At 44.0% G+C, this 24,013-nt stretch overlaps 2 protein-coding genes and 2 non-coding genes across 5 annotated transcripts; 1 reads left to right on the forward strand and 3 right to left on the reverse strand.

Moving 5' to 3' along the window:
- Positions 1-2,035: 2,035 nt before the first annotated feature.
- Positions 2,036-2,131, reverse strand: LOC136547792 (small nucleolar RNA SNORD96 family). Its single transcript, XR_010781745.1, has one exon. It is a non-coding gene; the product is annotated as a small nucleolar RNA SNORD96 family (small nucleolar RNA).
- Positions 2,132-2,275: 144 nt separating this feature from the next.
- LOC136547798 (small nucleolar RNA SNORD96 family) lies at positions 2,276-2,369 on the reverse strand. The gene has a single exon (XR_010781751.1). It is a non-coding gene; the product is annotated as a small nucleolar RNA SNORD96 family (small nucleolar RNA).
- Positions 2,370-3,207: 838 nt separating this feature from the next.
- Positions 3,208-10,534, forward strand: LOC136543403 (pentatricopeptide repeat-containing protein At5g64320, mitochondrial-like). The gene is made up of 3 exons (XM_066535863.1): positions 3,208-3,685; positions 3,779-3,968; positions 10,102-10,534. The coding sequence occupies exons 1-3, from the start codon at positions 3,208-3,210 to the stop codon at positions 10,532-10,534; spliced, it is 1,101 nt and encodes a 366-aa protein (XP_066391960.1).
- A 3,886-nt stretch (positions 10,535-14,420) lies between these two features.
- Positions 14,421-19,567, reverse strand: LOC136545325 (uncharacterized). 2 transcript variants are annotated; one of them, XM_066537351.1, is made up of 7 exons: positions 18,939-19,567; positions 17,047-17,143; positions 16,239-16,379; positions 15,799-16,162; positions 15,464-15,725; positions 15,286-15,390; positions 14,421-15,209 (listed from the first exon to the last, which is right to left on the reverse strand). In XM_066537351.1, exons 1-7 carry the CDS (start codon positions 19,165-19,167, stop codon positions 15,151-15,153), a joined length of 1,257 nt encoding a protein of 418 aa, XP_066393448.1. In that variant the 5' UTR covers positions 19,168-19,567; the 3' UTR covers positions 14,421-15,150. The 2 variants fall into 2 exon arrangements, with proteins under 2 accessions (XP_066393448.1, XP_066393447.1); XM_066537350.1 differs by having other exon boundaries at positions 16,239-16,424.
- Between the last annotated feature and the right edge of the window lie 4,446 nt (positions 19,568-24,013).

A 24,013-nucleotide genomic window follows, 5' to 3' on the forward strand; every position in this document is an offset into this window, starting at 1 on the left:
GTGGTGGTGGTGGTGGTGATGGTGGTGGTGGTCGGCGCGGTGGATGACTCTGCGGCGAACCGATAACTGGCGGCGGATCGGAGCGGTGAGCTCGAACCCTACACGCCGAGGAGAACTGGCTCTGAATACCAACTGATACACCCTTGGCCACGGCGGGTCACCGGCGACGTGAGCGAACAGCAATTCTACGGAACCCTGGCGCCGGCGAGGCAAACCCCTCCGCCTTGGCGTCGTGTCTTTCTGTTGTATTGATAATAATCCCCCCAATCCCTACAGGGTCTGCACTTATGTGCCTCATACAGGTCCTGGCCGGTGGCCCTCACATGTCATACATGAATGGAAAACGTAAATGAGCTAATGCGCTAAGCTGTGAATGTTGACGCCTTTCTACTCCTGTGTCACTCCTTCTGGTACAGGTCCAGGCGTGACACTCTTATTTCAGAGATACAGCCTATTGAGTGTAGTGTGCAATCTGTTTTTTTTTCTATCTGCACCCAACTCACTACACGCATCAAACAATGCAGTTAGTGAATCCACCTGGATGCAACTTTTGCAAATAATAGTGAATATTCTTATCTATAAGGTCTTTTCTCTGTCAGCAAATTGCAAGCATCACCTTTTGCCTGCCAAGAAAACTACAACAGTCAAATTATTTATTGTACGAGCAAATGAAATGGCCTTAGTATGACTTGGCTTGTAACCGATGTATCTATTAGCAGGTTTTAGCAAACAACAATGTGAGCTTACAGTAAGAGGGCTCCTGATTCGATGGGCCCCGGGAGGGATGTAACCGCTGCTAGCAAGGCCACATCTGCCACACAAGTGCAGGAGGAAGGGCGGCCATAGCATTTGGCTTCTGGAGAAGGGCCATAGTAAGTAGTTTGAGAAGCCAAGCTTCAGAAGTAGAGAAGTTGTAACTTATTGTTGAATTGAGATTTTATCTCAATATTGAATTTAATGATTGAATGCTTTTGTCAATTTGTGACTGTTGATTTGTTGTGTCAATCTAAGAATGTTGATTGCAATTTTTGTTGTTTGGACAGTGAAAATTAAAATATTCAGAATACACGTTGGACATTGAATATTGTAACGTTGTCTTTGAGAAGGTGGACATTGAATGTACACCAATTATGAATTTGACTCTTGTTGTTTGGACTATGAACGCTGAATATGTTCATGTGATGACTAGACAATTGTATAGATATGTTGCTCTCAGAATGTATGTTTGTGATTGCAAGATGGAAGCAAAAACTTAGTGGAAGCATGACAAGCACCATGCATGCTACAGATTTGCAAAGCTGCTTTTTTTTCTTGCTTGCTTGAAAAATGGCAAAATATATAAGTAGCTTTTGAAAATAGAGTTATGAGATTACATCAGTTATTTATTTTTTACAATTAGAGTTATCACTTGATCTCTTGAAATACTAGAAAATATGGTTTTTTAATCCGGAGCAAAGCACGGGCATGAACCATATCAGGCTGCCAGCTTTTAAGGCTTGTTTCGTTCCTTCAGATGGGATGTTTCGTTCGTCTTAAGGTAGTGTTTAGTTCCCAAAAATTTTCAAGATTTTCCGTCACATTGAATCTTTAGACGCATGCATGAAACATTAAATATAAATAAAAAATAAAACTAATTACACAGTTTAGATGAAATTCATGAGACCAAATCTTTTAATCTTAATTAGACTATGATTTGACACTAATTGCCCAATAACAACGAAAATGCTACAGTACCATTTCCCAAAAAAATTTCGCCACCTAAACAAGCCTAAGATTGGTGGTTTCAACCACAAGAATCGCCTCAGACCGTTGTGCATATGCATGACTGGCAGGAATAGCTTCAGTTTCTCCCCGAAACACTGTACATGACTGACGAACAAGAATGCCTTCAGTTTTTATAGGATTGTTCAGCAAATGCCCCCGTTCCAGTCTGATCTGCTTGATGTTACATTATCAATATTAACAACTTTAATATAGTTTCACTGCAAAAATTTATCACCAATGCGGTATCAGACTCAAAAGTAGTTACTCTGTTTGGCCTCAGAATTAATTGCAGTGTGACAGCATGGCTCAAAGAGCCAATCAGCCCCGAAAGATGGTGTTTTTGATTGCTGAGTTTCATCACCGGCCATCATCAAATATTCAGATCCAGTTATACGATGCAGCATATAAATGTATAATACGGCAACATGAATGAAAACAAATAAATAAAAGCATGAACAAGCACAAAAACTCTTACGAAAAGACGCGCGAAAGATCTGCGGCCTGGAATTGGGGACATCAGAATTGCAGAGTTGGCAGCATGGCTCGTAACGAGCCAATCAGCCCCGAAAGAAGGTGTGTTTTGATTGAGCTTTTCATCACTGTCCACCAAGATCGCAACGGGAAGAAATATCAGAAAAAATATATCTCGCAGGGAAGAAACAAAGAGAAAAAAAAAAACAGAAAAAAAAATCCTATACCACAAGGGCAAGAAAAAACAGAGAAATTCCTATCTACACAAAAGAGAGCAAAATATAAGTCTAAAGAAACAAACAAAACAAACCACGATACTGACCAAATGCGATCTAGTAGACAAACAAAAAGGACGCTGAAACAGCAGCGGCGGCGAGTACGGAAAGCAGAAACCCTACCTAGCCGCCAGGTGATGATCGACGGGAGAGGTGGTCTGTTTATAAAGGAGCTGGGTGTAGTCCCAGCCGTTGGATTATGTGCCGATGAGGGTTTTAAGGTTCTGTGGGCCCCAATTCAGCACAATCCGATACGTATACAAAAAGAAGGAACTTCGGCCCATGCCGGCCCATACCAAAAGAACGGCCCAAGCCGTTAGCCTGGTCGGGTGCTGTGCATCCACTCGCCTGAACGCGGCTGCTCCTCCCCGATGGTGCTGCCGAGCTTGGCAAATGTTGTCTCCGGGGCGGCGGCCTGAAGCGCGACGGCTAGCACGACAGCGGCAATCTTTAGCGCCGTCGGTGGCGGCGGCGGGACACTCGCTGCACGCCACACGCTGACATGGACTCGCCGGCGCCGCCGGCCCCGCCCCCGCCCCCGCCGCCGCGACGTCATGGCCGGAGCTGCTCGCGCCGTTCGACCTGTCCCGCCTCCGCGCCACGCTCTCCTCGCACCCGCTCACCCCGCGCCGCCTGGCCCGCCTCCTCGCGCTGCCGCTCTCCCCGGCCACATCCCTGCTCCTCCTAGGCATGCGCGATGCTGGGGAGGGTGCCGGATGTGAACGTGGTGATGCTTAACACGGTGATCCGTGGATGTCTGGCGGAGGGGAAGCTGGCCAAGGCGACAGAGTTGTATGAGATGATGGGTTCAAAAGGATGCCCGCCGGATGTGCACACATACAATATATTGATGCATGGCCTTTGCAAGCTTGGGAGGTTTGGTTCAGCAGTGCGGATGCTTGGTGAGATGGAGGAGAAGGGTTGTGCACCAAACATCGTGACCTTCTCTACCTTGCTGCATTCATTTTGCAGGAATGGCATGTGGGATGACGCAAGAGCAGTGCTGGATCAGATGTCAGCGAAGGGCTTTAGTGTGAACTCCCAAGGATACAATGGAATCGTATATGCCTTAGGCAAGGATAGCAAGCTTGATGAAGCGATGAGGCTTGTCCAAGAGATGAAGAGTCAGGGGTTCAAGCCTGATATTTGCACGTACAATACAATAATTTACCATCTATACAATGGGAACCTTGATTGCTTCTGCTGGTTTCAACTCTAGCCTACTTCAACTTGCTTGGGACTTAAATGCTTTGTTGTTGTTGTTGTTGTATGCAACAATGACCAGATGGATGAGGTAGAACATATTTTTGGAAACTTACTTGAAGGGGGTGTTGTCGCCAATGGAATAACCTATAACACTCGCATTCATGCACTTCTTCGCAACGGAAGGTGGAAGGAGGGCCTAAGGCTTGCAAATGAAATGGTACTTCATGGTTGCGAGCTAGATGTGTTAGGATCGTAGATTACCTCTGTGTAACCGTAGATCCGGGTAAGCCTCCTCGCCCTTTCTCTGTTGCGGCGTAGCAGCAGAGTAGACGCCGGTGCCGCAGTGTAGTAGGCGTCCAGCGCGGTGGAGATGAAGTCCAGTGGCGCTGCGGTGACCCTGCAGAGGCGGCGGCGGTGTGGTGGAGCTTCCAGTCGCTGGCAGCACTGCTTTAGATCGGTTTAGGTTTACTCTGTCGGTGGGTACGGCGGCTCCGTTGAACCTCGTCATCCAAGCCCTGATCCCCACCTTACCTTTTATATGTGTTGTGCGACAGGGGCCCACCAACCGTATTAGGGTTGGGCTCCCCCGATCAGGGAGCAGAGACAAGGGCCCAATAGATCGTTGGGCCTATTGGTGGAGATCAACTAACATTCTCCCCCTTGATCTCACTACCATCTTTCAATTTCATTTACTTTTGTTCATTCCATTATAGATTAGCGCATAGAGCATGTCTCATCGTCACGGTCCATTGCCGATAGATTTAACAACTACAATACACTACTTTGTTTTAAAATAGATACTTATCTTTGGGCCTTCTTTTATCCAGAAATTTTAGGCTTTCCCTTAAACCCATGCTAGCTGCATGTTCTCTGAACACCATGTTCTTTAAACACGTTGGGTGGTAAGCCTTTTGTAAACGGATCCGCGAGCATCTTTTCTGTACTTATATGCTCAAGACTTATGACTTGATCCCGGACTTTATCTTTCACAACATAATACTCTATGTCAATGTGTTTGGCAGCACCACTTGACTTATGTTGTGAGCATACTGTACTGCCGGATTATAATCGCAGTATAACTTAAGTGGTCTATAGATGTCGTCAACCACCTTCAAACCGGGTATGAACTTCTTTAGTCAGTCCACCTGCCCCGTTGTCTCACAACACGCTACAAACTATCATACATTGTGGACAATGTAGTGACGGTTTGTTTTGAGCTTTTCCATGAAATAGCTCCCCTTTGCGAGAGTGAATACATATCCTGATGTGGATTTTCTATCATCTCCCGCATAATCAGAATCTGAATATCCCACTATATGGAGTGAATCAGATCTTCTATACGTCATCATGAGGCATTTCGTTCCTTGCAAATAATGTAAGACTTTCTTTACTAATTTCATTGTTCTGTTCTAGAATTGCTCTGGAATCTGTCAAGTAACCCGGTAACAAATGCCAAGTTAGGACGCGTACATACTTGAACATATTGTAAGCTTCCGACGGCTGAAGCATATGGAACCACTTTCATTTGATTGAGCTCGTATTGGTTCCTAGGGCATTGAAAATCCCCATATCTGTCGCCCTTGACTATAGGAGCAGGTGAGGGACTACATTTATGCATACTGAATTTCTTTAAGATTCTTTCTATGTATGCCTTTTGTGACAGTCCTAATACCCATTTTCTTCTATCTCGAAGAATCTCGATCCCTAGAACGAACGAGACTTCACCAAGATCTTTCATATCAAGTTTTGAGGACAAAAACTTATTTGTCTCTTGTAGTAGATTGACATCACTACTAGCAAGTAAGATATCATCCACATACAGGACAAGGAAGATAAACTTCCCATTCTTAAACTTTGCATAGACACAATTATCCTCTACATTCTCTTTAAAACCCAAAATTCTTTATTGTCTGATTAAACTTCAAGTACCACTGTCTTGAAACTTGTTTTAATCCATAAATGGATTTCTTTAGGCGGCATCCTGTTCGTTCTTTTCCTTCCATGACAAGACCTTTCGGTTATGCCACGTAAACATTTTCCTCCAAGTTTTCGTTGAGAAATGTCGTCTTTATATCCATCTGATGTAATTCTAAATCATAACGTGCCATTAATGCCATTATGATTCTGAAGAAAACTTTACATGAGACTGAGAAAAGGACTCATTGTAATCAATCCCTTCTCTTTGCATAAAGCCTTTTGCCACAAGTCGTGTTTTATATCTCTCTATATTCCCTTGAGAGTCAAGTTTTGTTTTGTAGACCCATTTACAGTCTACTGTTTTGGCTCCTTTAGGAATTATATTCAAATCCCAAACTTTATTGACATTCATTGATTTCATTTCATCTTCTATGGCCTCAAGCCACTTTGATGAATGATCACTACTCATGGCTTCTTCAAACGAGGTGGGATCATCCTCCATTTGAAATTCCTTAGTGTTGTACACTTCATAATCAACAGGAATAGCTGATTTTCTAACTCTTTGAGACCTTCTAGGGGCCTTCACATTTAGCACATCTTTTGTCAACAGGTGCTGGCACCACAGTATCTAGCACTGTTGGTGCAACGATAGCAGGTAGTTAGAAAAATGGCTCATGAATCATTGGAGTGGGCGCTTACGCCCGCTTCACTTTAAGGTCAATTTCTCGAGCTACCATGCTCCCCCTCATCAATTCATCCTCTAGGAAGACAGTGTGTCTCGTTTCCACAAACTTTGTATGTCTCTCTGGACAATAGAAAACGGAAACCTTTTGACTTTTCTGGGTAGCCAAACAAATGGCAGCTTACTGCTTTAGGATCTAACTTTCCAATGTTTGGGTTAAATACTTTAGCCTCAGCAGGGCTCCCCCACACACACGCAAGTGGTTTAGTGAGGGTACTCTTTCTGTCCACAACTCATATGGTATTTTGGGCACCGACTTTCTTGATACTCTATTGAGAATATGAATGGCGGTTTTAACGCCTCCATTCACAGGCTCAACTGTAAGGTGGAGTAACTTATCATACTGCGCACCATATCCATTCATTGTACGATTGCGTCTTTCAACTACTCCATTCTGCTGAGGTTCGCTAGGTATAGAATACTGGGCTACTTTTGCCATTCTCCTATAAGAACTCTGCATAAGGTCTAGGAACTTGGCCATATGGGGCATGCCGACCATAGTACTCCCCCACGGTCAGACCTGACTGTCTTTATCTTTAAATTGCGTTGGATTTTAACTTTTGCCTTAAATATCTACATTTATCAATGCTTCTGTTCTTTCTTTGATTGGATAAATGTAGACATAACGGGAGTAATCATCTGTGAATGTTATGAACGAATCATTACCATCCACACTCTTTACAGGAAACTGACCACAGATGTCTGTGTGAATAATCTATAAAATTCCTGCGCTTCGTTTGCCATCTTTCTTACTTTTCTTTATATACTTTCCTTTTATGCATTCTTTGCATTGTTTTAAATCTGAGAGCTCTAATGGAAGAAGAATATCATTCTTAACTAGTCTTTCTATTCTCCCCCTCAAAATATGGCCTAAACAATAGTGCCATAATTTCGACGACGCATCGTGAGCTCTCTTATGCCACCATTTCCAGAGTGACTCTCTGTCACCAGCTGCTGTATCGGCTGGGTAGCATATGTCTTTGAAGAGCCAGTGAACTGACTCTTTATTCTATCGAGGTATTCGGTGACCGTGTCACACTCTGGGATTGAGCCCACAATTGCAGGCTCAATCGTGTTCTTTATCACAGCCAAATATTTCATGTTAGCAGTGACCCACTTCCTATGCTCAAAGTCATAGGACATCTTTTGGGATTCAAAATCTCTTTCTTTAGTTGCCCAAGTGGCATCATGCTCATTTGTCTCCCTCACCGGTACCACACACTCAGTGGAACACGGTAAGGTGACTACCCAGTCCACCTCAGACAAGATGAAAATCAGGACAAACCTTTTCTTAACATAAAAATAAGACCATTTGCATGCATTGATTTCAACGTTGGTCAAAATCAAAACATACAACTGTTCGTATACACTAATTCTACATCACCGTTGGACAGAAATAGAATTAATGCATAAATCATTAACTTTTACAACTGTTCTCATACACTAATTCTACATCACCGTTGGGCAGAAATAGAATTAATGCATAAATCATTAAAATTTACAACTGTTCTTATACACTAATTCTACATCACCGTTGGACAGAAATAGAATTAATGCATAAAATCATTAAAATTACGATATTGTTATTAACAACGTTGGTCAGAAAATAACATCATAATCATGTCAAATCTCTTTTTCTCCAATTAAATGTCACGTTAGTTCAAAATAACTGAAGAATAAATAATTTATTTAGCAGTGGAAAAACTTTCTTTTTCTCCAATTGAATATCACGTTGGTACAAATTAACTGGAGAATCAATAATTTCTCTTTAGCAACGGAAAAATAATTCAATTTCTTGAATTTTACCCACAGGAAAAATTTACTTTTTCTATTTTCTTTAAGCCATTAATTAATTTCTAGGAAATAAACATTTACTGGAAAAAGGAAAACAAAAAACTAAAACATTTCTTATTGTGCATTCAGTCCAGCCGGAAAAACGGCCCGGCCCATCTCCCTTGACGCGCGCGCTGGGGCTCCCAGGCCACAAGCTATGCCTGGGGCGCCAAAGCTGCGTGGCCACGCGTGCCCGCCTAGGCCAATCGCTGGCCCGCTCGATCTGAGCCGTCCGATGGAGATCGACAGCTGCGCGTCGATTTCGCACGAACAAAAACGCAGCCGCGGCCTCCGACCCGAAAACCCTAGGTCATTTGCTCCTTTGCTCTCTCTCTCTTCGCTCTCTCTGTCGCCGCTCTCCTCTTTCTTTCTCTCTCAGCCGCAGCGAGGTACCGAGCGACGCAACGAGCGAGAGTGAGCAAAGGCGGTGGAGCGAGGCGGCCATGGCGCCGTCGAGCGGCCTGGCCGCGGCACCCCCTTGGCCGAACCCGGCGAGCAGCTACCCCCCAGCTCGGCCCTTCTTCTCCCGCGCCGGCGAAGGGTTTTCCCGACGCACGGCGAGGTTGGTCCGTTCCCCCTTCCCTTTCTCCTTTCCCATCCCCTTCTTTTCGATTTGGATTGGTCTTCTCTTTTCCGAACCGGAGGTGGGGATTAGGGTTAGGGTTTCTTTTCTAATTCGATTCAACCGATTCGGTTTTTCTCTTCTTTTGATTTCTTTTCTTTCTGGAGTTCATCCGAATCAGGATCTAGGGTTAGGGTTCAGGTTCCGACCCCTGTTCTTCTTCTTTCTTTGGATTTCCTTTCTTTTCTTTGATTTCTTTTCTTTTCGGAGTTCATCGGAGTTCATCCAAATCGGTTCGTGGGTTAGGGTTCATGTGTCGAGATCCTTTCCAAAACCGACAGCTTTCTCTTCTCTGTGCTTCACCCGATTAGGGTTAGCTACCGGCGGCCGTCGGTCTAGCTCCGGCAAGCCGCCTCCCATGCCCTTTCCCTTTTTCCCTTCTCTGTCTGGTTCTTTGCCGATAGGGGATTACGGTTAGGGTTAGGATTTCGTTAGGGTTAGGATTAACCCAATTCAATTTTCTTTCGGTTTGGGTTCGGTTGAACCCTCTGATCCTTTCTTGCCGCGCGCCGACGAAGACGACGGTGCGGGATCTATTCCCCGCGGGGTGGCGGTGGTGACCTATGGTCGTCAGTGACGTCCACCACCTCGGTCTTACTTCTCTTTTCTTTTACCCGGTTAGGGTTAGGGTTACACACTGGTAACCTGGCTCTGGTACCAATGTTAGGATCGTAGATTACCTATGTGTAATCATAGATCCGGGTAAGCCTCCTCGCCCTTTCTCTGTTGCGGCGTAGCAGCAGAGTAGACGCCGGTGCCACAGTGTAGTAGGCGTCCAGCGTGGTGGAGATGAAGTCCAGTGGCGCTGCGGTGACCCTGCAGAGGCGGCGGCGGTGTGGTGGAGCTTTCCGTCGCTGACAGCACTGCTTTAGATCGGTTTAGGTTTACTCTGTCGGTGGGTACGGTGGCTCCGTTGAACCTCGTCATCCAAGCCCTGATCCCCACCTTACCTTTTATATGTGCTGTGCGATAGGGGCCCACTAACCGTATTAGGGTTGGGCTCCCCCGATCAGGGAGCAGTGGGCCTATTGGTGGAGATCAACTAACATTCACTGCTTTAGATCGGTTTAGGTTTACTCTGTCGGTGGGTACGGCGGCTCCGTTGAACCTCGTCATCCAAGCCCTGATCCCCACCTTACCTTTTATATGTGCTGTGCGACAGGGGCCCACCAACCGTATTAGGGTTGGGCTCCCCCGATCAGAGAGCAGAGACGAGGGCCCAATAGACCGTTGGGCCTATTGGTGGAGATCAACTAACAAGATGTTATTAGCTACAATGGCCTGATTAAAGCCCTCTGCAAAAGGGGGAATGTTGATCGGAGTATGGTGTTGCTTGAGGAAATGATGACAAAGGGAATTAAGCCAAATAATTTCTCGTATAACATGCTGATCAATGAACTCTGCACGGCAGGAAAGGTACGCGATGCACTGGAGCTCTCAAAGGAGATGCTGAATCAAGGACTGACACCTGACATTGTGACTTACAATACTCTCATAAATGGGTTATGCAAAGTGGGATGGACACATGCTGCTTTAAATCTCCTAGAGAAGCTACCCAACGAAAATGTGCATCCTGACATTATCTCATACAACATTCTCATTAGTTGGCACTGCAAACTTTTTTATGCTGGTCATTATTCAATCTTAGATTGTTCGTGGGCGGCTTTCCAGCAGCACAGTGATTCTGCATCAAGACTAGACTGAAGAGAAGACGAGGCCCAGGCTTCTGAATTGCTGATACAAGACCCGGCCCGTTGGACTGCACAGCAGGCTCCGTGTTTTTACCATTTCTCATTTAAATAAATCCTCTATAAAGTGCTACAAATTCCGCAGCAACGCGCGGAGAATCATCTACCGACATCTAACATTTAAGTTCAAGAGTACTTTCTAAATTCAACAGATTAAAGGGACAAATCGAACTTTACTCATTTCAAAATAGGCCTCTAAAGTAGACTTCTGACACATAATGACTAAATTGGGCTACAAAATGTGCTTAGCCCACAGAAATTGGTCAATTTAAATGGGACTTAGTCACTTAGCTGTAGATGGGCCATTGCTAAAAAAAAACTGTAAATGGGCCAGCCAAAATTTCCTTGGCTCTGCCAAATTTTGGTGGCGATCCAAGCGCCGGCCTAATTACCGGGGCAATACCAAAATTTGGCTCAGCACGTCAAAAATCAAATGAGCCCAACAAAGTTTATATAGGCATCTGGCCATCTGCGTCGTTTGTTGAATGTGGATTGCCAGATGCCTTCCATGTCCTTGGTAAAGGTCCTACAGAACAGCGAATGCACTAAGGTGAAGCGAAAAATAAAGTACACCTGCAGGAAATATTAGCTAGATCCAGCATCTGCAAAAGAGGTTGTGTTGAGACTAGATTTTGCCAAAGAGAGAACACAACTTTTTGTCCAGGAAAAAGGAAAATCAAGGCAAGTCTGAAAGCAAAATACTTAAGGCTGGTTGCGGGTTGCATGCCATGGACAAATGCAAAGGTCATTTGGAGCAAAATGGAAGACGGCCAAAAAAATCATATCCAGATGATGTTGAAAACCATCGAGGGATTTCCAATCCAACATCGGGACAAAGGGAAGAAGATAGATCCTCACTTTTCAAGACAATTAGGGTCAACGCCCATAGCTTAAACTGGAGGATGTGCAGTACCAGTCACACTAACGACAGCACCTAGACGATCCACCATAGAAACAAATTCAGTTTGCTGAATTCATTTCAGCCAATATATATATACACACACACACATCGTGATCCCAGAAAACGATTGAATTGTGAGAGTGGCTGATTACAGACCCGTTAGCTTGATACACAGCGTGGCAAAAGAAAACAATAAGCAGAACCTTTGCTGCTAACTGCAGCTATTTCCAACCTTAACCTTCAAAAAAATAAAAACCTTCGATCCTTGTCACGTACTTGCAGGCTCTCCCTACCCCAGGATCGCAGTACTCGACCTGCACCTCCTTGGTTCAGTTCTTCAAGTAACTTTCTAATCTGACAGTCAGTTGATGTGATGAGCATATCAATTGGAGGAACGGTTACTCCAATCTCGATCACACGTGCTCCGAAGCTGATCCCTATATCTCTTGTGTAAATATTGCAAACAATGCTGCGTCCACAGTGGAGGTTGCAGCTGCAAAGTGACCATCTCCCTTCTGTGCTGATATTGCAAACAATGCGTCATGGATAGATCCTTGGGCCTCCGTAAGTTTTTCCATAGCATTTTCCAAAAAAAATTCAAGCTGATCTTTTCTTCAGCACTCTTTGACCTTAATTCATCTATGACTTCTGCATTATGTTGCTTTTCTTCAGCTAAGGATCTCATGAGATGATCAACTTGAGTTTCCAGTGCTAGAAAATTGAAAGTGGCGTGAGGTTTAATTATTGCCAAAAAAATTTGGAGGTAATCATAGATTAGATGTTTACCTATCTTCTCTTCTTTAACCATGTCGAAATTATGTTGCAGTGTAACATACTCTTCACTTTTCGCCTCATAGTTTTGGAATAGTTGCCTCCAAGCAGCATCTGCCTGATGGACTAAGGGGGTGTTTGGATCCAGCTACTAAAATTTAGGTGGTGTGTCGGGAGGATGTTGCATGGGGCGTTCGGATACTAATAAAAAAACAAATTATATAATCCGTCAGTACTTCACGAGACGAATTTTTTAAGTCTAATTAATCCGTCATTAGCACATATTTACTGTAGCAAAACATTGTCAAATCATGGACTAATTAGGCTTAAAAGATTCGTCTCGCAAATTAGTCGCAAACTATGCAATTAGTTTCGTAATTAGTCTATATTTAATACTCCATGTGTCAAACATCTGATGGAACAGCGACTAAAATTTAGGAGGGGCAATCAAACACCCCCTAATTCAGACTCTCTGTGGGCTCTCTCGGACTGTGTCTGCAGCCTCCCTTCGAGAACTCTTGCCCTCTCAAGAGCAGCAGCCTTTTCTGCTCTTTCATTTTCAAGTTCTCCGAAATTGAGGACGAGTAAAACAGGTGCAGTGCTGATTTATGGGGGTGGGGGGACTTTGCTGCAGAATCTTTGAGAGAACTCACCCTCTTAGTATGGCAATCTCTGCCTCTAAGGCTTGGCTTCGACCTATGTAAGCGTCAATCATTTCCAATATTCTTGCACTTCTCTCTTCAATAATTCTTGTTCTCTCGAAAGCAATAGCCCTTTCTTCTTTTTCAATATCAAATTTTCTGCAATTGTGATCGTGTAACAAAGCTTACTCAAGGAAACTTTTAGAGAACTCACTCCTTTGATCTAGAAGTCTCTGGCTCTAAGGCGTGGGTTTGGCCAATGCAGGTCTCAACCCTCTCTACTAATCTTGCAGTATTCTGATTCACATGTTAGAAATTACTACAACTGAACTAAAAACATCATTTATGGAATTAATAGTGCAAAATTGAAAATCTAATAGAAACACTACTAGAAATCAAGTAATGCGCCATTGCACAATTTATCATGCACATAAACACCTACAACTGAAAAATGACCACACCAGCAACTCCACCATAAATAACAACTAAAGTATATGAAATTATGAAACATACCAAAAACAAAAACACAATCTGAAATATATATAGTGAATTACGAACAACAATTTCATATTTACCTCAACTTGCGCTTTGGAAGCACGTAACTTCTTTGGAGGACATTCTTCTTCGGTTTGTTTAGAAGTTGAATTTCTAGAACTAGCATCAGCTTTTGCATCAACACCCCTGGGACGCTTATTTTTCTTACTCGAGTAATGAAGAAGAGGCGATGATCGAGTCACATTAAGTTCATTTAGAACATCAGTTGCAGACTTCAATCGCTGCTCTTCAGCAGTCATCACTGAACAATGATAAGGAACCTGAAACCAAAAAAAAAAAACAGAAAAAAAATTAACAAAATGGAAACAGCTATGGCCATATAAGGAATTCCAGTCTTTGGGCCGTGCTTATTCTTCAATAGCTGCTTTGCAGTATTCTCTGATGCACATGTTAGATATTTAGTAATTGATAGTTATTGCTTTGAACCATAAATTGCAGAAATGTGTACCAAAGCCTCACATCAGCTTCATCAATCATCAGTCATCTCAACATGTAACTTATGTGCCTTGATCTCTGAAGCGACAGGAGGCAGTGCAGCACTTCCACCCACAGAAAATTCTGCCGCTAAAGAAAGGGTAGATTCAGCGCAAAACCTTACCTTCCTCTCCTCAACGACAGCTACTGCCCCATCAGCAAGTGCATTCCTGCATAGGATGACTAATTGTCAACATGTAAGTTTGGAGGTAGGGAAAAATGAAGGAGACCATTTTTTGTCCACCTTTCTTGTGTAGTAACTTCCTTATCGATTAGGCCATGGTGCTCACGTTTTGATTCCTCAAACTGAACAGCAAGTTTGCAAATGAGAACACAGAGCAATTTAAGAAAGAGAAAGAAAAGGTGAGGCGAAACTTAGTAGTGTGACCGAAGACTAGCAGGAATGTTTTTTTCTCACTTGCCTCAACCCTATAGCCCTCCATTCCTTGTAGCTCCTCTATACACTGCTCTCCCTTGCTCAGAGACATTGGTGTGTGTTCCCGCTGTGCGCCTCCTTGTTGGTTTCCACTGTTGGCAGCTGGCGCTGGCCATGAAGCTCCAGCTCCAGAGCTCCTGCTGCCCCTGCAGTACATAGGATTGAAGCCATAGGTTTTGCTAAAGGCATAAAGGGTTCCCTCTCAAACCGGTAACGAACTAACTGCTCGGAAGCTACTTATGCCACGTATAAACGTGTTAGGGTTAACAACACGTCTCTTTTTCACCCCAAATGCTAACAAGCCGCCTAAACAAGCATACGACGTCTACTTACAACATTTATACAAATACGCAAATGTTTGCTTAGGCCCTCGTGCATCTAACTCCCCTTTCCAGTTGTTCCATACAGGTTCATCCCCACTCAGGCTATTGAGCTTAGCCGTCACCGTCTCCCTCGCCGCACAGATCGACATCGCCGGCCAGCTTCTTCGCCGCGTCCTCCACCTCATTTTTCAGCTGCTCCAACTTCGTCGCACTCATCTCTCTAGCGAATCCGGCTCCTATCGCTTGAAGATTGATTGCAGGGTAGTGAGACCAGACCACCTCCAGGGCATGCGTCACGACGTAGACAGCGGCGTCTCGGTTGAAGCCTTTGAAGTTCTCCCACGCCGCCTTGCACCTGTCAATGATGGCGTCCGGACGGAGCGGCCTGTCGTCGGGCTGAGGAGCCACCTCCATATCGATACAGTCGAGCACCGGCCTAACTCCGGCCACCATGGCATCAAATTTTCCCCTCTAGATTTTTGCCTCTAGCTCCAGTGCGTCGAACTGCGCCTTGGTTTTTCGACAGTATTCTGCAGACACCAAAAGAATTCGTCAAACGAAGAAATCATATCAGCAACACCCCCAACCATGAACGACTCGACTCACCTTCTAGATCCTCGGTCAGTTTCTCTGCTCGCCCAGATGCTTTTTCCTTCTCCTCTTGGAGTTGACCGATGACTTGACGCAACCGGTCGAGCTCCGCATCTTGCTCTACAAACATAACGGTCGACAGCAACATCAAGTCTGTTCGGCAATGCAGAACAAATTCACCGATCCGCAATACCTTTCTTCTGTTCGGAGACGCTTTTCAGCTGCTCGGAGGTGCGCTCCAGCTGCTCGGAGACGGTCTTCAACTGCTCGGATAAGATGTCCTTTTGGTACTCTAGGTCCTTGGTGTTTGATTCAGCAAGATCCCTTTCGCGCTGGGCCTTCTGGACGTTCGTCTCCATCAGTTTCATCGCCTTCCTCAGTCTCTCGTTCTTCTCGGCGAGGGGCTCCATCCTTTTAATCAACTGCTGCCGTTGTTCGGCAGTCTGCGCTATGCCCTGCAAAGCAACAAGATTATAAAAGACCATAGTCTCCAACGCCAAAGACGGACACCACTGACGCAACACTAACCTCAATTTGCTTCATAACCGTGCAAAGGGTGGACCGTAGTCTCTTCACCTCCCTGGTGGTGTCCTCCAACGCAGTCGGCCTCTGCGCCTCAGATTCAGGCACGACGTCGGCAGCTCCCGCTTCCGCCTTCGAAGACTCGGCGGCTCTCGCCGTTGCTCCTGGCATCTCCGTCGAATCGTCCGTCGTTGTCGCCGACCGCTCTCCACCTCCAACTCTATCGGCAGCGGTGGTCGAATCCCCCGCAAACCGACGAGCGCCCGGGGACTCTGGGACGGAGTCTGTCCGCAATGTCTCCGCGCTGTGACCAGCCCCCGGCTGCTCGCCAGTCTGGCCTGAAGGATTTAGATCCTCCGCGCGCCCCGTTCTGCATCAGATTAGCTCAACGATCACCGTAACTATAAAAATCGGATAGCTACCGATCCTAAGGTAAAGATACTTACACATCAGCTTTCCGATGAACTGCTCTTGGGTCAACCCGCGTGTCATGGGCTGGAGGTCTTGCGGCCCCCGCCGTCGGCGTCTTCGCCGCCTGCTGCTCGGGGACTCCTTCCCCTCCCTTCGATTGCACTGCCGACGATATTCTGTCGACATTGGGTGAGATTATGTGTTGAAGGCTATGATCAGTTCTGTCAATGATTCAAAGCAACACGTAAAATTTTGCTTTGAGAAATGCGTAGTAGTAGTAGAATGATCATGTCAAGGAAACTACTATGGGCATATAGTGAATTCCAGTATTGTAGTTCGTGTTAATCAAATAGTTGACAAAAGAACCCGCAAAGTATTGACAATTGCTACAAATGATGATATAAACTAGCTAGCGTTGACTCCACTACACCATGATTCATAAAGCAGTCAAAATGAGCATGTAATAATAAAGCCTGACAAAAAGAAGATTAGGCACAGAAAGGACATATCAGGACCAACATAATGATTAAGTCAAGATACTTTAGCTACTACTGCAACCTGAAAAAAATGTGCTCATTCACTAGCACAGTCAGCAGAAAAGTAAGGTAGATATATTTCTTATGCAGGCAAGATAGTCAATCATGCTTCCCCATGTAAAGAAGCACATTCCAATATTTGTCCAAATATTTTTCACCTGGCACAGTGGCACTGCTATATACGAAAAGTTGAAACTTCAACACAAACATGAAAGGAGGCCAGAGTAATACATCAACAACTGTGCCCAACCACTGGTTAAGCAGGATTGCAGAGTAACAGCTAAACAACGAGGGAAACAGACAATACCTGAGCTTCTTCAGTGGATTGAAGCCCAAATCAATGTTGCACTTAGGACAGCTGTTAATATTCACGTGCGTGAAATGCTCAATGCATTCCCTACAAACTATTCCAGACATACAATAATATAAATGACTGGTGTTCGAGAAAATAATATAAATGACTGAAAACACTTGTACAACTGTAGATAAGGGTTTACCGATCAGGAATAATTTAACACTTTGGCCACTACTTTGTAGAACTTTATATCAATTATACAAGGTTATATTTTGTTGAAAGAATTTTAGAGACAACTCTAATAATATAACTTTCATATAGTGAATTTTGATATTCAAACATAAAGATCGTCGAACTTCATAAAGCTTGACGGCACAAATTCTAGTACTTCAAATTAAAAACAACATAAGTTTACACAAGTTTGCACAACTAAATGCTAAGAAAGTATATATTATTATGCAGGTGAACTCCTAGATGATCTGGAAGGAACGGCTATCATGCCTGTTCATTTGCTACAGCTAATCAAGGAGGAGGCCGAACATGGTTGATGGCAGGCTTTAAGCATATTCAGTCCCTGATCGTGCTATTATGTTGCTAACTCTCTCTTTGTTGCCAGTTAGGATGCCTCTTGTTTGTTGCTGTCGCAAGTTGTGCTATTTAATATCATGCTCTTTCTAAACACCAGTTCCTTCAGTAAGCCTAGGCTTCCTGGGGTTCGTAACTTGTTTCGATTTCTTCTTAATAAAATATGTCATTTGGGAAGGGCGGGCCTGGTGCAAGCGGTAGAGTCTTACCGCCTGTGACCGAAAGGTCCCGGGTTCGAGTCGCGGTCTCCTCGCATTGCACAGGCGAGGGTAAGGCTTGCCACTGACACCCTTCCCCAGACCCCGCACAGAGCGGGAGCTCTCTGCACTGGGTACGCCCTAAAATATGTGCTTTGGCACGGTCACAAAAAACATTCTAAGCTTCTAATTTCCAAACCAACAAGTTTGTGTCATGAAGCTCAAAGTTTAGGAACAAATTCACCAGAAAAATAGAATGCATAATTAGTAAAAGAAAACAACTAGTATAATTGATACTTCACCTATGTTTCATATTTACGGCACACAGATACAAGGAAATGAAATCATTTATAAATATTTACTGACCTACACAATAAATTATCTACACCATTCCCCATTGGTAACTCTTCACAATAAACCCTAAACTTGATTATTGCAATTGCAACCGATCAATTGACATATTCTGTTATTAAAAAAGGGAAAGGCAGGTGTTTCCATGGAACAAGCCATAGCTAAGCATGGAAGTGGACTAGGCTGTTTCTGGACAAGGTGGCATAGTGGCATGCCCTCTGCCTCCTACTTCCTCCGATCAGATATATATGTCCATCTAGGTCTGTCCTAAGGAGAAGTTTGGTGAATCGAGCTCCAGATGATGTGGGAGGACATTGCATTTGTTAATGGAGGAAGAAGGACAAGACCATCAGTTGTACATGTAAGGTTTCCAACACATTTTGTTGGACTTGGTACATCATCGCATCAGAAAGACAACTATTTTATGAGATTATGAAGACCTGTTTAAATTGTGGTGGCAAATTTCCTGAAGTCTTTGTGTTTATTGTGTTGTGACAATAATTCCAATCTTTTGGGGATTCCTTAACTTGGACTTGTTTTGGATGGTTTACAAATATGTGGCCATTTTCGGTAATACCCATGAGGCCATGACTCTTTGGCTCACATGTACACTAATTTTCCTTCCCATCCCCGGCCAAAGCAAATGCAGCCGAACTTTATACCATCAGAGGCTAACGATTTCTAACATATACTAGTTATTACTAGAACCGTAAAACAAGCAGGATCAAACAATTAGTTGGGGTGGAGGTAGGAGATGGAGGCGCAACTTACAGGCATGGAGGCACTCAGGCATGGTAATTGCATCGCGGTCATGGAGGAAGCCACCACAGAGCACGCAGGTGAGGCACGGCGCCATGCTCGAGCAGCGCACCATCGCCTCTGCATCCGCGACGTCGCCGGACCCACCAACCCCCTCCCTGGCAGGCTGCGCGACGGCTGTGCCGTCGGAGTCGGGGCACGGGCTAGCGCCAGGTGGGGCTTTTCGGCCTCTTATTCTCATGATGATGAAGTTCGCATCAGCACAATGCGCCTCACGTCGCGACGTAGGGTTTCTTGCCAACCGTGACCAACGACCAATCAGACACTGCAGCGGGTTGCGCCCGGAGGAGGCAGCTCAATTGGAGGGGAGACGCGCGAGCAGGGGAGGGGAGTAGCCGAGTAGGGGACAGCGCGGTGCGGTGGTCAGGGGAGGGGATCGGCGCCGGCGCCGGCGGCTCGGCAGTGTGGTGCCATCAGCGAAGAGGAGCGTCAGCTGGCCAGGAGAGTCGCAGCGGGGGCAGACCGGCAGACCAAGGCGTAGCAGGGATGGGTGACGATGCAGCTGGGAGAGTGGTGCCGGCCGCCGGAACGGGGCGTGGCGCAGTGCGGGCTCTGAGCTCGGGCGGCGGCGTTGCCAAGTTCGATTTTTTCACCCTCAATCAATGCCCATCGACCGGTGTGCAGCTAGAGAATATATATTTTTATTAATTAAGGTCAATTCTTTTTTCAAAAATACTATACAACACACGTATGTTTTAGCACTAAAAACACATGAATTTTTAGTCACCGAATCATTGCCTCGGTTATCTGCGTCCGTCGGATCCGCAGGCCAGTAAACGCGAACGCCAGAGAGAGACGATGCGTGTGGTCGTGTCAGGTGGCTGGTCACGTCCGCCAGAGAGAGACGATGCGCGTGGTCGTGTTAGGTGGCTGGTCGCGTCCGTCAGAGAGAGGACGTGAATGCGAACGCGAATCGCTCTGTAATATGTCAGGTGTCAGGTGGCCCCACGACGCGACCCATGACGAAACCAATCGCTCTGTAATTTGTCCTTTCATAGAAAAAAAATTATTTTCTGTGATATGTGATTTGTGATCTGTGGATTTGTGATTTTGTGATTGTCTGAAGGTAGAAGAAGGATGGAGACTGTTGAATCTTAATCTTATAGTGTAAAAAATTCATGTGTTGAAATTGTATAAAACACATGGTTGTGTAGTAGATAGACTTATTTTTTTTACTTTCCCATGACTTGTAAGCTACTCTCTTTTAGTCCCAAAATAAGAGTATTTTTAGGTTTTGTTGGAGAGATAAAAAAATACTAAAAAATTACCTATATATATCTCTTAAAGTTGTCCCAACATATAATCGGCATGTTCGCTTGTTGGTTTCAGCCAGCCCAAACCAGCCAGCCAACAGTATTTTCCTCTCACAACAAACCAGCACCAGCCAGCCCAAACCAGCTCAGACGCCAATCAGCGAACAGGCCGAATAATTGCATCTTGGGACTAAATAAAGCTAAAAAACCAATAAAGTTGGTAGTGGATAAGCTATCCCAACATATAATAGTTGCACTTTGGGACTAGAGAAAGTTTAAAAAAACTAGTAAAGTTAGGTAGTCCATAGCTAGATATGCACTTATTTTGAATGGGACGGAGCGAGTAGTATTTTGAGGTCGAAAAGTTAGTTTGCTGTAGCAAACCGAGAGGGTGCCTCGGAGCTGCTCATATTTAGCCCTCCATTTTATTTTTGGAGCTAAGGAGAAAAAACTCACTCCAACAAATTCAAACTCCTTCCATTCTACTCACTAATACAGAGTATCCAAGCAATTTTGGAACCAAATAAGAAGTTAGCAAAAGACTAGCTCGCCATTTACTAATTAGTTAGTTTTAATGGTACCTTGCTTAATTTCCTAGAAAGGTACTAAGGTATAGCTTAAAAAAACATGTATGCAAGTCATGATTTTATTTACCAATTACATTGAGTTATTTTCAGCAAGACAATGTTTAAAAGACGTGTGGATACATGCATGGATAGGGTTTAAACAACCATCCGTGGATAAGATTGAACAGTCTAGCATATCTTATAATTTAAGACAAAATTTAAACCTTTGATACCTTGTATTTTCAGGACAAACGAAGTAAAATATAAGGTACGAAAGGTTTAAAATTTGTCATAAGTTGTAAAGTATTCTGGATTGTTGAATTCTGTGCAAGAATTCCTTTTAAACAATATCTTACCAAAAATAACTCCTACAATTGGTAGCTCAAATCAATGACATGTATGCAGTATGCATACCCTTTTAAACTATGCATTACTGAAAAACTAAGCAAGTTAACAACCAAACAAAATAATTAGTGATAGAGCAAGATAATCCTTTTTCAGACTCCTTATTTGGTCCTAAAATCATTTGGATATCTTATATTTTAGGGAGGGGACAGTAGAAACGTCTCCCAAGTTTGTGATGGAATTGGCAATGGCTAGAGAAGTTCTGACAATTTGGATCTGTTAGTTTTAGCTTCACTGCAAACTGAAGAAGATTTAACCGAATCTTTGATGTGCTGTTTTATGAGAGGCCATTAAAAACTATGCTTCATCTTCTTGAGAGAAGTATAGTTGAGGCCAAAATTTTCTTTTCAACCAAATAATTCCTTGTGACAAGATATAAAGCCCCTGAGATTAACTAGATGGTGTCAACTGAGAGTTAAAAGTTATAATGAAATAGTTGTGTTGGATATAATAAAAGTTACGAGATTAATTAATTGTTAAGTTTCTGGTCCATATGCCATATATATCCAACAAATTAGATCTCCCATGATCGGCGGCAACCTTTAGATCTTCTATGGTTCGTCCCCCTGGCCCATAGCCACGTGAAACAAATCACCAATTAGGCGCTGGAGGGTTTAGGAAGGTCCCGTTGGACTCCAGGCCATTGCCAGCGGCGTCCAGATGGCCACTGTTTCAAGGCATCTCACGTTCTTCACCGGCAAAGGGCGTCCAAGTCCTCAGGCGGTGAACACATCACATCTGCTACACCTACGAACATTGCATCGACACCAGCGGCTATGGCTGCGCCCAACTACGGTCTAGCATCTACTCAGTTCTTCCGCATTATGTTTATGTGGTCATGTGTTAGTCTAAGATTAAGATTCTATTTAATCTAAGTTTTAATTCAACAAGTTGCATATAATAAATATTATGATACTGATTTATTATCTATTTTTATACCTCATGCTATAATTTGTTCCCGGAGGGAGTATGTCTTAATAAAGTACAGTTAGCAAGCCCTCGCTTCTCTAAAACTTAATCTCGTTATAAGGGTATGTGATGTCTGGTTTTGCGCCCTTGCAAGCCAGTTCAGTTTTTGGCCGTGCCCAACTATTTTTATCGATTTGAACCGAACTTAGGCTAACCAATTAAAATTTGGCAGCATGAAGTAGAAACCATGCCTAGAGCGAGCAAAATGAGCGCCCATTTTGGCTTGCCTGCCTGCCACCAGCGGAGGAGTTGTCCAACCGTGAGAACGGGTATAATAAATGTATCTTTTTGTTTGGTTTTTAAGTTTAAAATAATTGTATCTTCTAAACTGTTTATCTGGGCCTGTTGGATCTACGAACTAAACTTTAGCGGGCTACATTTAGCTGCTACTTGGGATCCAAATGGCATAGCTAAAAAACCAGCTAAAGTTTAGCTGAATCTATTAGCTGGAGGACCCAAACACCCCAGCTAAAGTTTATTGGCGAGAACTTTTAGCTAGCTAAAGTTTAGCTTTAAAATTTTGGCTAGCTAAACTTTGGCTAAGTGAATCCAAACACGGCCCTAATAATTATCTGTTTTCACCATTGTATTCTATCGATTAAATCTACAAATTAAGACTCATGTTAACTATATATGTTTGGAAGCTTAAAATATTATTGACATGTAGGCCACACATGCCATGTGTACAAATCTTGACAAACTTTGTTCAGAAACAATTAAAACGCCATTTTTCCTCCGAAATTTGGCGTCACTGAATTTGGCTTGGTCATGAACAAAACATCAACTTACATGCCCCTTTTGGCATTGCCCAAGTAATTAGCTAGGCCAATTTTCCTAGACTTTTGGCCTCAATCAAACATAATCTAAGGTTGTGTTTGGTTGGGAGAATACGAGAAATAAGATGGTCCTATCGCTGTTTATGGAATGGGAGGGTCCTAGTCTGATGTTTGGTTAAAAGGATAGAGTCATTCTTGTCTTTTGTTTTTAAGAGGCAGGGCTCCAAGGAATTTCCGTTCTCTCTGTAGCTCCATGGCCTGGGCGACAATAGATCACTTTCTTACGCCTTCTTCTTCTTTGGTGCTGCTGGATCCTTCTTCTTTGATGCTACTGGAGCATTCTTCTTTGGTGTTGTTGGATCCTTCTTCCTCTTCCTGGTGGTTGTCAAGGTGGTAGGAGGCACAGGTATTCCTGTAGGCCTATTCTTGAAAAGTTGACTAGGGTCATCTTTTGGTCAGCCCTGAAGAATTCCACATACCTGTTAGCTAGCCATCTGGAGGTGAGGCTCTTTGACTTTCCACTTCTTATGGCAAGTGTGTGTGCCATTGTATGTCTTCAGGACCATTCCATGGGCACTGCTATCAACTGATCCATAAAGCTTCCAGGGACAACCCTCTTCATGGTGTGCCTTCAACCTCTTCTGCTCATTCTTGGAGTAGTTTTTTTAACTCTTTCCTTTGTGCTATATTCAGTGACTGCCTTCCTAAGTACCTCAACTGATTCAAAGAGCATACCCACTTTGGATATTAGATTGCTCAAGTATTGCTCCATGAAAGACCTGAACCTAAGTTTCCTTCCCATTCTCCATCAAATTCTAGTAGTTGTAATCCTTCCTCATCTATAGACACATCATTATCATAGTCTAGTAGCTTTCCTTTCTCTGCTCTCTTGCCTTGTGCTATGATCTTCCCCTTAGCAACCCCCTCATCTGTCACTTGGTCATCTATAGACTGAACAAATAAGTCATCATCATCCTCTTCCAATTCATAGTCCAAATCATCGTCACTCCCACTGTTGCCACCATCATTGCCCCTGCTTGTTTCCTCTTCTTCTTCTT

The sequence above is a fragment of the Miscanthus floridulus genome, chromosome 3 (genome assembly GCF_019320115.1).
Source record: "Miscanthus floridulus cultivar M001 chromosome 3, ASM1932011v1, whole genome shotgun sequence".
Lineage (NCBI taxonomy): Eukaryota > Viridiplantae > Streptophyta > Magnoliopsida > Poales > Poaceae > Miscanthus > Miscanthus floridulus.

What these genes read in the sequence shown, in the direction of transcription:
- LOC136543403 (XM_066535863.1), top strand. Translation starts at nt 3,208, where the DNA reads ATGCTGGGGAGGGTGCCGGATGTGAACGTGGTGATGCTTAACACGGTG. An exon ending in CAATACAATAATTTACCATC is followed by an intron (nt 3,686 to 3,778) that starts TATACAATGGGA and finishes TTGTTGTTGTTG; the next exon opens with TATGCAACAATGACCAGATG. An exon ending in GAGCTAGATGTGTTAGGATC is followed by an intron (nt 3,969 to 10,101) that starts GTAGATTACCTC and finishes AGATGTTATTAG; the next exon opens with CTACAATGGCCTGATTAAAG.
- LOC136545325 (XM_066537350.1), bottom strand. Translation starts at nt 19,167, where the DNA reads ATGAGAATAAGAGGCCGAAAAGCCCCACCTGGCGCTAGCCCGTGCCCC. An exon ending in GTTCATCGGAAAGCTGATGT is followed by an intron (nt 16,163 to 16,238) that starts GTAAGTATCTTT and finishes AATCTGATGCAG; the next exon opens with AACGGGGCGCGCGGAGGATC. An exon ending in ACTGACCGAGGATCTAGAAG is followed by an intron (nt 15,210 to 15,285) that starts GTGAGTCGAGTC and finishes TGGTGTCTGCAG; the next exon opens with AATACTGTCGAAAAACCAAG.